General features: G+C 24.8%; 2 protein-coding genes across 2 annotated transcripts in view; one reads left to right on the forward strand and one right to left on the reverse strand.

Annotated features, from left to right (window-relative positions):
• The window catches only part of sbr (small bristles), a 38,217-nt gene extending 25,600 nt beyond the window's left edge, over positions 1–12,617 (forward strand). The window contains exons 4-11 of the mRNA XM_065510278.1: positions 6,638–7,159; positions 7,228–7,337; positions 10,447–10,483; positions 10,576–10,805; positions 10,871–11,045; positions 11,113–11,403; positions 11,458–11,585; positions 11,864–12,617. Coding sequence (XP_065366350.1) covers positions 6,638–7,159; positions 7,228–7,337; positions 10,447–10,483; positions 10,576–10,805; positions 10,871–11,045; positions 11,113–11,403; positions 11,458–11,585; positions 11,864–11,963 — 1,593 coding nt within the window. The 3' untranslated portion in view covers positions 11,964–12,617. The remainder of the gene's footprint in view (positions 1–6,637; positions 7,160–7,227; positions 7,338–10,446; positions 10,484–10,575; positions 10,806–10,870; positions 11,046–11,112; positions 11,404–11,457; positions 11,586–11,863) is intronic.
• On the reverse strand, positions 1,937–3,633 carry LOC135959194 (uncharacterized). The gene is made up of 2 exons (XM_065510280.1): positions 3,471–3,633; positions 1,937–2,246 (listed from the first exon to the last, which is right to left on the reverse strand). Exons 1-2 carry the CDS (start codon positions 3,537–3,539, stop codon positions 2,106–2,108), a joined length of 210 nt encoding a protein of 69 aa, XP_065366352.1. The 5' UTR covers positions 3,540–3,633; the 3' UTR covers positions 1,937–2,105.
• Positions 12,618–12,988: the final 371 nt, after the last annotated feature.

Genomic DNA, 12,988 nt, shown 5'->3' on the forward strand with positions numbered 1-12,988 from the left:
AAATAAAAATTATTTTTTTGGAAAAATAATGAAAATTTCCCTATTTTGAAAAAATTTCCCTTCAAGGGAAATTTTTGTTAAAAGAGATGTTTTCCTAATTTTAAGATTTTTATGGTTTACAAATAATAAAAATTACAATTTCGGATAAATTTTGAAAATTTCCCTTTTTTGAAAAAATTTCCCTTCAAGGGAAATTTTAATTAAAAGTTATTTTCCCCCAATTTTATGATTTTTTGTGGTTTATAACGAATAAAAATGAAAAATTTGGATACATTTTGAAAATTTCCCTTTTTTGAAAAAATTTCCCAATAAGGGAAATTTTAATTAAAACTAGTTTTTCCCCAATTTTATGATTTTTGTGGTTATAACGAATAAAAATGGAAAATTTGGATACATTTTGAAAATTTCCCTTTTTTGAAAAAATTTTCCTTCAAGGGAAATTTTTGTTAAAAGAGATTTTTTCATAATTTTAAGATATTTGTGGTTTACAAGGAATAAAAATTAAAATTTCGGATAAATTTTGAAAATTTCCCTTTTTTGAAAAAAAAATCCCTTCAAGGGAAATTTTAATTAAAAGTTATTTTTCCCCAATTTTATGATTTTTGTGTTTTATAACGAATAAAAATGAAACATTTTGATAGATTTTTAAAATTTCCCTTTTTTCAAAAAATTTCCCTTTAAGGGAAATTTTAGTGAAATGTTATTTGTACCCAATTTTAAGATATTTGTGGTCTACAAGGAATAAAAATAAATAATTTTGATAAAAATTTTAAATTTCCCTATTTTGAAAAAATTTCCCTTTAAGGGAAATTTTAATTAAAAGTTATTTTTCCCCAATTTTATGATTTTTGTGTTTTATAACGAATAAAAATGAAACATTATGATAGATTTTTAAAATTTCCCTTTTTTGAAAAAATTTCCCTTTAAGGGAAATTTTAGTGAAAAGTTATTTGTAACTAATTTTAATATTTTTGTGGTTTACAAGGAATAAAAATTAAAATTTTGGATAAATTTTGAAAATTTCCCTTTTTTGAAAAAATTTCCCTTTAAGGGAAATTTTAATGAAAAGGAATTTTTCCCCAATGTTATGATTTTTGTGGTTTATAACGAATAAAAATGGAAAATTTGGATACATTTTGAAAATTTCCCTTTTTTGAAAAAATTTCCCTTTAAGGGAAATTTTAATTAAATATGATTTTTTTCTCAATTTTAAGATTTTTGTGATTTACAAGGAATAAAAATAAAATATTTTGATAGATTTTAAAAATTTCCCTATTTTGAAAAAAAAAACAATTTCCGTCTGTTAAAAAAAGTTTTCAGAAATTTTAATCTCTTTTTACTTTCTAATGAATAAAAAAAAAGCTTTTATGCTTTTTCTAAATCTATTTTTTATTTTTTTTTTTTGTAAAATTCGTATTTTTTTTGTTAATATTAGCGATTTTCTTTCTCTCAGTGACTTAATAGAAACAAAATAAATGTTTAAAATTAAAGTGGACCCCTTATTTTCTGTCTCTGGTTTCAAGAAAAGCAGAGAGTAAGTTCAATTGATAAATTGTTTTTAATAGACAGTTTATAAAGAAAATATGACAACCATATAAACAATGTTTAAAAGATAATTTTAAAGAACAAAATAAATGAAAAATGTAAACTAAAAGTAATTTATTTAAAAAATTCAAGAAAATTTGCAAAAAAAAAATGTTGCACTATTTTAATGATTTGAAATATGCTAAAGTTATTCGCTGTTTTCATAATAAATTGATTTTACATAAAATTTTCTAAATAAAAATTCAGTTTTTTTTTTTAAAACTTCTCTACTAATTTTAACAATTCATCTAAAATAACCACATGTCGAATTTAATAACATCTCAAAAAGTTTTGAATGGATATGAACAGATTCTGAATATACTAATTTCAAAATTAATGATTTTGAACTCAATTTTTTTTTTTAATTATTCATTTATTTTTACAAAAAATTTTATAAAATTTCGCTTTGGCTTAAAAAAAGCAAACATTATTTCGTTATTAATTGCTAATTAGAATTATATAAAAAAAAAAGATTTTAAACTTAATACTAAAAAAGGTTTTTCGTTAAACTATACTAAAATCTAATTCTCTGTGGTATTTTCTGTAGAGTTTGTGGTTGTTGTCATTATGGTATGATTCAGCGTTGTTGTGTAGTTTTTCTTGCGAAAAGTACCAGTACCCGAATCATCACTGGGTTGTGCTATAATCGTGGATGAGGTACTCTAGAAAGGAATTTAAGAGAAGAGAGATAACAATTAGATTAGTAAATAGTTCTAAGAATGTAATATTTAAGGGTAAAGTTGATGATTAAAAGTTATTATTTTTTAAAAATATAAATTTTAAAAATTTGAAATATTCCAGTAAATTTCAAATATTTTAATTATTTTTTTTTTTTAATTTAAATCTTCAAAAATTTTCTATTTAAAAAAATTTATTTAATTTTTAATTAATTATGTAGTTTGCTTTATTTTGTTTATTTTAAAATTAAATTCTTTAATTGAGACAAATTGCCGAAATCTGTGAATACCCCTGCCATAAAGGACAACTGGAGCCAAAAATCTATGTCTGTCAACAACCTAATTCATCAGAATGTATTGCCATGTTTATATTTTGTTATTGTATCACACGTATGCGTGAAAGAGAGTATTTTTGGTTGATTTTCTTTATTGATATTTCTCTCTCTTCCGTTACCCCTACTATTTTGTTTCCTTGTGTAGAAAGAGTTGCCATATCAAGCAATTTGTACACTGAACAAAAAACTATTGAAATTTTAAGTTTTTAATAAATTATTTCAACTTTTAATGGGATTTCAACTTTTAACACAGCAAATATGTTATAATAAGCGACAAATTAAGCAACAAAGGATATTAAGATATTAAGGATTTCAAAGATTAAGGGAGGAATTGAGTTTCAGTATATTTTTAACTGCGAAATAATAATTACTTTGAATATAGATCATTCTTCAAATGTTATATATTATTATTATTTTGACGATTTTTTTATGAAACAATGTTGTCAATTTAGCGATTTTCACTTTTTTTTAAATTTTTACAAAATTTTAGCATGAAAAACAGTTGATTTCAAAAAGATTTCAGCACAATTTTGCCAATTTAGTGATTTTCATCTTTTTTGTAATATTAACATGACTTTATTACTTAATTTTTTAATATTTCAATAATTTTTAGCGTTTTTAAAGTAAAATTTTTTAATTTTCCAAAAAAATATTTTTTAATTTTTTATAATAGAATTTAATCATGTTAATAATTCCAAGTGGATTAGTTACACTAATAATTATTTGATAATTTAATCATATGAATTCTTATCACTTTCGTTTTCAGTTATTTGTTAATTTATTTTTACGCTTTATTGTTAATTTATTTAATCATTAATTACAATTTGTTTTAAATTCGTTTTAAATCATATTGTTTAATCTTTCAAACACCTACTCCATTATTTGTTTCCGAAGGACTCCATGATTTTTTCTTATCCAAATCCTTAGAGCCACAGCAACCCATTTTATTTTTATTTTTTATAAATATTTCAAATTTTTAATTAACTTCTAGTTGTGTGCTCCCTTAAACACTTTTCACTTTTTAAAGCTCTTTGAAACAACTGATATAAGTTATTTTTTGTTTTAAAGAAAACTCTATTCATATAAATAAATATTCTTTCATACAATATATAAAAATTTCTGCTTGAAAACCAGAGTTGTATGACTTTTTCATGTGTTAAACAGTAAAATATTTATATATTTGTATGTACATATGTATAGTACATACAATTGGCAAAAAAAATTAAAAAAATATCTGTATATAGAATGTAGTCATATTTTTATCAGAGTAAAACACCATTTTTTTCCTATACAGACATTTTAAAAAACAGCAAAATATGAGTAAGAATAACAATAAATATAAGTCATGTATTTATTTTTATATAAAAAACTTTTAAGAAATTAACAGCTCATACAATTGTTTAAATTTTTGTACTATTGGCTTTAGTTTTAACAATTTGTAATCGCTCAACACAGAACTCTGCTAATTTCCTATGTTGTCAAAGTCTACATTTTTGGATAACTGTTGAGAACAAATATTTTATTTGTTTTATTATTTGGCAAAATAAATACACAAATTGTTTCAATATTAGAGTTATGTATGTTTTGAGACCCGTGTTGTTAAAATACAGGGGGATAATTATATTTTATTACAAAAAAAATAATGTTCCCTTAACATTTATAAATCTTATTTATATTTCTCTGAAATATTTTTCTGAAAACTTTTTGATTTGGCAGATTTTGATTTTTTTTTTAACAATTTACATTAATTTTTACTTATAAATCCATTTTTTTTTAAGTGTTTTTCTTAATTGTTAGGAATATCCTTATTTTGTTGTTTATTTTAAGCCGCCATTTTGTTTACTTAATGAACAAAGGTTTTTTGTTATTGTATTTTGTCTCTCCTTTGTTTTTCATAATGTTTTGATTGGTGTTATACCGTTATTTTTCATAGTAGGAGGTTTGTTTATGTTATTGTTTGCATATTCCCTTTTCTTGTTTAGTATGTTTAGATTGGTGTTTGTGTGTTTATGTTGTTGTACCGTTATATTTGTTTATATTAGTAGAGTATTGCCAGATCATGTGTTTAAGTAAATCCTTCTATTACAACAAAAAGATGATATTTTCATGCTTTGTTAAACATTAAGTGTGAAAATTAAACATATTTTAACTTGATTTAAAAACAAAATAATATACAAACTAATAAATTTTATTTATAATAAAATCATTTGTTTTATTTTGTTGAAAACAATAAATTTTAGTGGAATATAAATGAATTTTGTTTTTTTTTATTGTTAAACATTAAGTATGCCATTATTTTTGTTACCCTGTTAATATATCATTTAATTTTCTTTATTATCAGCTCAAGTTTATATAGAATAAAGTCTTATTAAATAAAAGTTGTTATTGAAATATTTGTTTATATTAATCATCGTTAATAGAAAAACAATTTTTTATGCTTCACTTAATTTTTGTTTTTTGTACTAAATCACATTGATATTTGTTAATTGTATATTTTGGCGATTTTCTTTTTAAATATCTTATTTATTAACAATATATTATTGTATACACACATATACCCTTTACAAGTAATTTCATGGTCAGTTTTATTTGTTTTTTCTATATAAATGAATTGTTATCAATACATTACGAGTGTATGTACTATACGTAAAAACAATTGCAAAATTTAACAATGCAAGAGATTGGAGGTTTTCGCACTCATAACAGGCGAGAAAATAAAAATAGCAAAAGAAAGAAATTAATATTCTAAACTTTATGACTATAGAAAAATTTAAACAAATAAAAATTCTTATTTTTTTTCTTAAATAAATTATAAAGAAAGATGTAATTTTATCTTTCTTATAATTTATTTAAAAATAAGGTTAAAATGTATTATTTAAAATTATAAACTTTGTGTTTGTCTAGTTTTTATACAGGAATTGTTGGTTTCGTGCATCGAACATAGTGGCAACTCATGTAAAACCACCAAAATAAAAACAGACGACACCTACACACTAACAATTTTGATACATTATTGGAGAAACAGAAATAAACAAACATGGAGTCAATGTTTACAAATTAAATTTACAGTTAAATTTTGTGTACTCTACAGTGTTGCCTATTATTTTATATTAAGCAAATTTGGTACCACTTAAAAATTAGAAAAACACAAACACTCTCAGAGAGTATTGAGACAGATTTACCGTTAAATTATTTTTGATGTCTAAAAATATAGTGGATCAAATAAAATGACTACTTTATTGGTAAATATTTTATGTAAACAATTTATTAACTTAAAAATTGTTCTTTTGTAAATAATTACCTTAAATTTTATCCAAATCCCCTGCAATACTTTTATGTATCGTTTCCGACATATCGTTAAAACGATTATTTTCAAAAATATCTAATTTAAAATCAATTTTTGATAATTTTATACTTTCGAATGAGGTGCGTGAAGCTTTAGATAATTTGGGTTGATGTTCTACAGCAACGGCAGAACTTTTTCTCTATAAAAAAAATATTACATTAAATAAATTAATTGCTGCAATCAACCTATCACTGTAAATTACTTGTTCAAAAGGCTCCCACGTTTCAAAACTTTTATTATGAATACCGGCACTAGGCATATCGTTAGAGGTAGATGTAGTTTCGGTATTATCTGCAGATTTTAAACAACAACAACAATCCTTTTTAAAAAACATTATTTTGTTTTATTTTTTTTTTAAATATTTTATCTTTTATTAATTTATTTTACAAACTTTTTGCTTTACTTGTGTCTTTACTATTTAATCACTAAATGGCGAGTGTTTGATATTGATTTGTTAACACATTATCAATTAACAAACAAATTGAAACAAACCCCTTGCATTCAAGAATTTTATTATTTGCCAAGATAAAAAAAAAATATATAGAAACTTATTATTCATCAAAAAATCTAAATAAAGCTGGTTTCTGTTATTAGAATTGTATTACAAACCTAAACAGAACATCTCTCCAGCCAGCATATTATAAAACAATTGTGGTTAATTTTGTGTGTATGTTTTCTTTTCATGTTATTTCTAGATACAATCTGGCCAACGTTACTCCAAAGATGATGTTATACGCGCTATACTCAGCGCCATATCACCCGATATTTTTATACCACAATACTGGCGCACTGAAAAAAATTGCGTTGTCTTTTATGTGGACGATTATGCTATTGCCCAACGTCTGCAACAGAATGAACGTAATGTACAAATGTCCGATGGCTATCGTTTATTTATAAGAGTACGCGCCAGTTGTCCCACAGTTACGGTGGATGAGGAGTTAAAGGAGAAAATTAAATTGGTCATGGCCAAACGTTATAATCCCCATACTAAGGCCTTGGATTTAACAAAATTCCATGCTGATCCCGACTTTCGTCATATATTTGTGGGTCTGTCCCGCTCAGCTGTTATGACGGCTGTTTTGGAGATCATACAGAAAAATATACCCGATTTGGAGGCTTTGAATTTAAATGATAATAATCTGAGCTCCATGGAAAGTTTCAAAAATTTGGAGCAGCGTTTGCCGCATTTGAAGATATTGTATTTGGATAGAAATAGTGTAAGTTTTATACAATAAATAATATAAAAAAAATATATTTTTAAACAAAAATATTTTTTTCTTTTTAGATACTTTCATTGGCCCATTTACTAGTTTTGCGCAATGTTCCCATTGTGGATTTGATGCTGAAAAACAATCCCTTGCGCCGTCGCTATAAAGAACATGATCTCTATGTCAGGTATCAAAATGTGTTTAAAACTTAATTACTTAATTCTTTATCCTATTTGAATAATACTTCTTTTCCATAAATCTCTGGTTTAAGGAAAATTACAATAATAATTTCCCTGCAAGACATCATCAGTTTTCTTCTGTTTGCAGTTTGGATTTTGACACCAAAACTGTGGATATGAGGAAAAAATTATAAAAAGAACTGGTGAAATAATGAAGGTTTATTTGGTGAGATTACTTGCTAAATAAGCTGGTAAAAGGAATTTTATAGAAAAAAAAACAAGATTTAATAGGTTTTTTCCTCGCTATGTTGGTTCCACTGTTCCTCGACTTTTGTCAGCGGTTTTTTTGTAACATTGAAAAGCTCTAAATTGTCATCACTGTTGTCTGGCAAAATTAATGACGTTTGTTGACTAACAATTTTGTCATAACAACACAAATAAACCATTTTGAAGTTTATCATGACAGAAATGTATCATGTATAGACACAGGGTAATAACTTTAGCAAAATACCAGGTTTTTTAAAGGAATTTGATTTAGTTTAGCTAGATAATTCTAATTTTGAATAAGAAAACATTAACAAAACAGTTGAGAACTAAAATATTTTATATTTTCATTAAATGTATAGAATATTTAAATAATAAAGATGACAGAGTAAAGTTAATAAACCAAAATTTAGATTTTTCCGTGCTTAAAATTTTATTCGAGTTTTTTTACAAAATAAAGAAAGGAATTTTGATGAAATTCCTCACAAATCTTGAAATTACATCCATCATACACTAAATTTTGGTTTACTAACTTAAAACTCTAAATAGATTTTGAAAAATGTTCATTAAGTTTAGATAGATTTCTATAAAATGGTTTTATTTTACATAAACATAAGCTATTTAGAAAGCAAATACATTTTGAGAGAAATTTCTAAATAAAAATGGAGCTTATTTAAAAGCTGCTTTAAATTAACAAAAGTTAAAGGGGTTTAATAAAAATGTTAAAAAAAGAAAAAAATAATAAAAAACAGATAAAAATAAATAAAAGAACAAAAATATGAAGAAAAAATAAAAAAATATATAAAAAATTACACAAAAATAGCACTAAACTTTAAAATTTGAATTTTTTGAAATTTTTAAATATTCTGCTTTTACAGGAACCATAAAAACCTTTTGTGTTTATTATTTAAATTACTATAAACTAAAATTAAAGGTTTTATTGAAAAAATAAATCCTTATATAACTCAATATTTTATGCCCCACAAATTTAAACCCCAACTTAAGCCTTATTTACGTTAAACGCTTAAAGCTTTCAACTACTATAAGACAATATCATCATCATCATGATTAAGGAAGCATATCTTGTGTAAGAATTTCCTCTTTTTTTAAGGGGATCCTTAACACATTTTTGTTGTGTATATGCTGTAATTGTGAACTTAAAATATTTGTCAATTTTATTTTAGAACAAAAGCTTAATATAAAAGCGTTTTAAGGCTTGAAAAAAGGAATCCTATATAAATAAATAGTTTAAAATTTATAAATAAACAACTAAAAAGTTTAGCTTTTTTTTCCTTTAAAGACATAATTTGGTGTTAAACTCGATAGCTGGTTGTAGTTCTAGCATTTGAAATAAAACACCAAAATCTTAAGGTAAATAGAAAAAGCAAACTATATAACTTAATAATAAAATATAAAAAAAATAAATAAAATAACTTTAAACAAAATAATTGCTTAATAAATTACTAGAAAATATAAATAATTTCCACAAAAGGGATTTATAACAATCAGGCTTAATAATAAAAACTAAATAAAGTTTTTTAATTGAAAACTATGAAAAAAAGTTTAATGCTGTTTTCTTAGAACAAGGAAAAACAAAAAATAAAACAAATATAAAACAAAACAAAAAAGAAGAAGAAGAAAAAATAAATCAAAACATTCAAACTAACCTTAAAAGAAACAACCACAAAAAGTGTCATACACAAGGAGTTGCCCAATAAACAACTCTACATAGTTAATGTTGCCAGAAGCTGTGTCTTAAAAAAAAAATAGCTAAATAAAAGAAACATAACCTTATTTTTTGTTTATAAAATGTTTATAAACATAAAAATGTTTATAAATATAAAGATATTTTAGATAATAAAATTGACAAATTTATATTTTTTTTTTATAAATTGTCACTTTTTGTTGTTTGTTTTTTTTATGAAAAATATAAACCTTTTTAGCTTTATTTGCTAAAATTTTATAACATTTAAAAGCTTATGAAAAAACTAAGCTATAAACAAAATTTATTTGCTTTTTCAATAGTAAATTTTTAACAAAGGATTTTGAAACAAAAAAAAAATGGTTTTAAACAGAATTGGAAACGAATTTATCAAATATAAAGTAATTAATTAACCGGTCATTTTGGTAACCGATTTTAAAGAATACTTAAAATATGAAAAGTTTCATAAAACCATTTTAAGAAGAGATCTAAAAATTAGAAAAAAAACACTAAAACTAATGTTTGAAACATTAAAAGAATAGAAAGAGAGCAGTTATTCAAGATTAATAATTAAAATTAAAGGCAGAATCAAAAATAAATTATTGAAACTATAATTCCAATAACAGGCCTTAAGTGAGGTTATGAAATTTTAATATTTTTATAATAAATGAAAATAACATCGAAGCAATTAAAAAATGTTTAAAATCATTGATCATGGAGAGGTAACGATCTTTATTAACAAACCTTTTAAGTCAAAAATAAACCTCATCGCTGAACACAATGTTGTGCTGAAACAGTCGTCTATAAGTTGCGCGAATCGATGGCTGATTTTCATAAAATAAATAGATGCGAAGAAATTTAGTTTTTATAAAGAATAGTTTAGACATTTGAATAATTTTATTTCAAATTTAAAGCGTTAGATTTCAAAATTTCTTTAAATTTTCAATAAACTTGTTAATATTAAGTTATTATTTTAAAATTTCCTTCATTTTCATTAAAACTCTATAAAATTAGTTTGGGAACTTCTTTAATATTTATGCTAATATATTTCCTTTTTATATAATTTCATGTTAAATGTTTTATAACCCATTTCACTTTCACTTAACCCTAATATGATATCGAAAATATTTTATACCATATTTAATTCACAGTGAAGTACGACGTAAATTTCCCAAACTTGTGAAATTGGTAAGTAGATAAATTAATAATAAATTATATAAACAAAACTCTTCATTGTTTTTTTTAAAAAACCCCTTTAATATAAAATTTGTTTTGTAAAGGATGGTGCTGAATTGGAGCCTCAAATTTTGTTCGATGTCCATGAATCTTCAGCCTTGCCCAAGTCTCAGGCTTCCTTCTTGTGTGATGCCTCGGGTGCTGATATAATTAGACAATTTCTAGAGCAATATTTTATGATATTTGATAGTGAAAATCGCCAGCCCTTATTGGATGCTTATCATGAACAGGCCATGATGTCTATGTCGGTGCCACCGGCCAGCCAAGCGGGCAGGTTAGTTTTTAATTGTAAATTTTAAAAAAAAAACTTTTTTTTATTTAAATTTGTATTGTGTTTAGGTTACATTCATTTTGGAAATTCAATCGTAATTTCCGTCGCATTGTCAACAATGAAGACGTATCCAGAATACGCCAACTGAAAGTGGGACGTTTGGCGGTGGTTTCTACATTGGCTGAGTGGCCCAAGACACAACATGATCCCCAATCGTTTTCAGTGGATTTGACTTTATTTACGGTAAATACAAATAGAAAAAGTTTAAAAATTTGATTAAAATTACAATTTTAACTGATTTCTTTTGCAGCCCAAATTAATATCGTTTACCGTGGCCGGTCTCTTCAAAGAATTGGACTCTTCATCCAATTCAACCAACGGTGATATACGCTATTTCCAACGACAATTTGTTATAGTACCCGCGGGCGGTGGCTTTTGTATACGCAATGAAATGATTTTAGTGACAAGTGCTACTGGAGCGCAGGCCCGCACATTCCTTAAACCACCAGCCACCATTACAAATCCACAAGCAGCCGGTACTGCCCCCACAACAAGTGCTGCCGCTGGCTTACAAAATAGTTTACAAATGAATCAACCAACGGTAAGTGTTTAAATTTTATTTAGTTCTTTTCTTAAATTAAATTGCTTAATTTAGACCTCTGCTGCCGCTTTAATGCCACCACCAGCTGCCGTTGCACAACCTCAACCGGATGAATCTATGAAAATACAAATGGTACAGGCCATGTGCGTTCAAAGTAATATGAATGCTGAATGGAGCAGAAAGTAGGTTTCACTTTTTTATCTTTATTATAATCTTCACCATGTCCGTCTGTCTGTTGAAATTATCTATCCATGGCCCTTAAATAACTTAGAAACATGATTGATATATCAATATAAATCTGATCACAAATGGCCGAGATATAAGCCAACAATCTTGAGTAACTCAATTTTAGATTTTTTTTAATATCAATATTTGGTGAAGGGTATATAAGATTCGGCACCGCCAAATATAAACTCTTACTTGTTCCCTTTTAACATGTTTCCTTTTGTTTTTTTTTTAGATGTTTGGAGGAAACAAACTGGGATTACAATCATGCTGCCTTTGTGTTTGAAAAATTACACAAGGAGTGTAAAATACCCCCAGAGGCTTTTATTAAATAAATCCTTTATTTTTACTGTTTTTCATTGATTTCTTTCTCTATCTATCTCTCTTAACATTATTTATATTCTATAACCTAAGAATTTATTGCATATGAAATAATATTACATACATATTTTGTTTAATGGAAAAAATTAAAATTAATAATAGCTAAACAAGAAAAATTCTGTTATGAAATATTTTAATAACATATCGCTTGAAGAAATAGCAATTATTTTATTATTATTATAAATATATTTTTTTTACAAATTTCTTTAACCTCAAAACTTTCATTTAAATCTTATTTAGTTTATAAATTGAACACCCCCCGCCATATGGCTTTCACTTTATTGTAACTTTCCCTTATCCTACTAACACTTTTTTTATTATTATTTGTTATATAAATTGAAAAAAATAATATAAATTACACTGCTATTTTGTAAAATTTTGAATGTGCGTTTTTTTAAATTTAGTTATTAAATATTATTAAATACATTTTGTAAATAGTTTTTTTTTATATATTTTCACTTTGTTTTTCTAATAAACAAATAAGCAGCTATCTAAATTAAAAAAGAAAATAGAGAATGATATTGAAACAAAAGAAAGAATAAATAATTTTAAGCCTAAATAATAAATAAATTTAATTAATATCTATATGTAACTGTAACAAGAAGAAACGTAATTGTGTTTTATTTAAATTGTATAGAAATTGAAAGAAAAAACCTAAATTTAGAGATTTTTGAAATGTAGATCTGTAATTTAAACGGGGATTCGAAAAAATTACCGTTTGACTGACATCGAAAAATCTACTTTCCTAGCTAACCCCCGTTTTCACAATGTGTAATTATTTTTTAACTTAAAGTTATACTGACAGTTTTCATACAAAAATTAGTTTAACAGTTTAGCCTTAAAAACTACTGTTTGAGGGGTCACCTTTGACAACCTATTTACCTCCTTAGCTCTTGCCACTGCAATCACGCACAAATTGCAAAATAGAAATAAGATTCTCAAAGCGCTAGTCGGCAGCGGCTACCTACAAGACGATTGT

The sequence above is a fragment of the Calliphora vicina genome, chromosome 4, assembly GCF_958450345.1.
Source record: "Calliphora vicina chromosome 4, idCalVici1.1, whole genome shotgun sequence".
NCBI classification, from domain to species: domain Eukaryota; kingdom Metazoa; phylum Arthropoda; class Insecta; order Diptera; family Calliphoridae; genus Calliphora; species Calliphora vicina.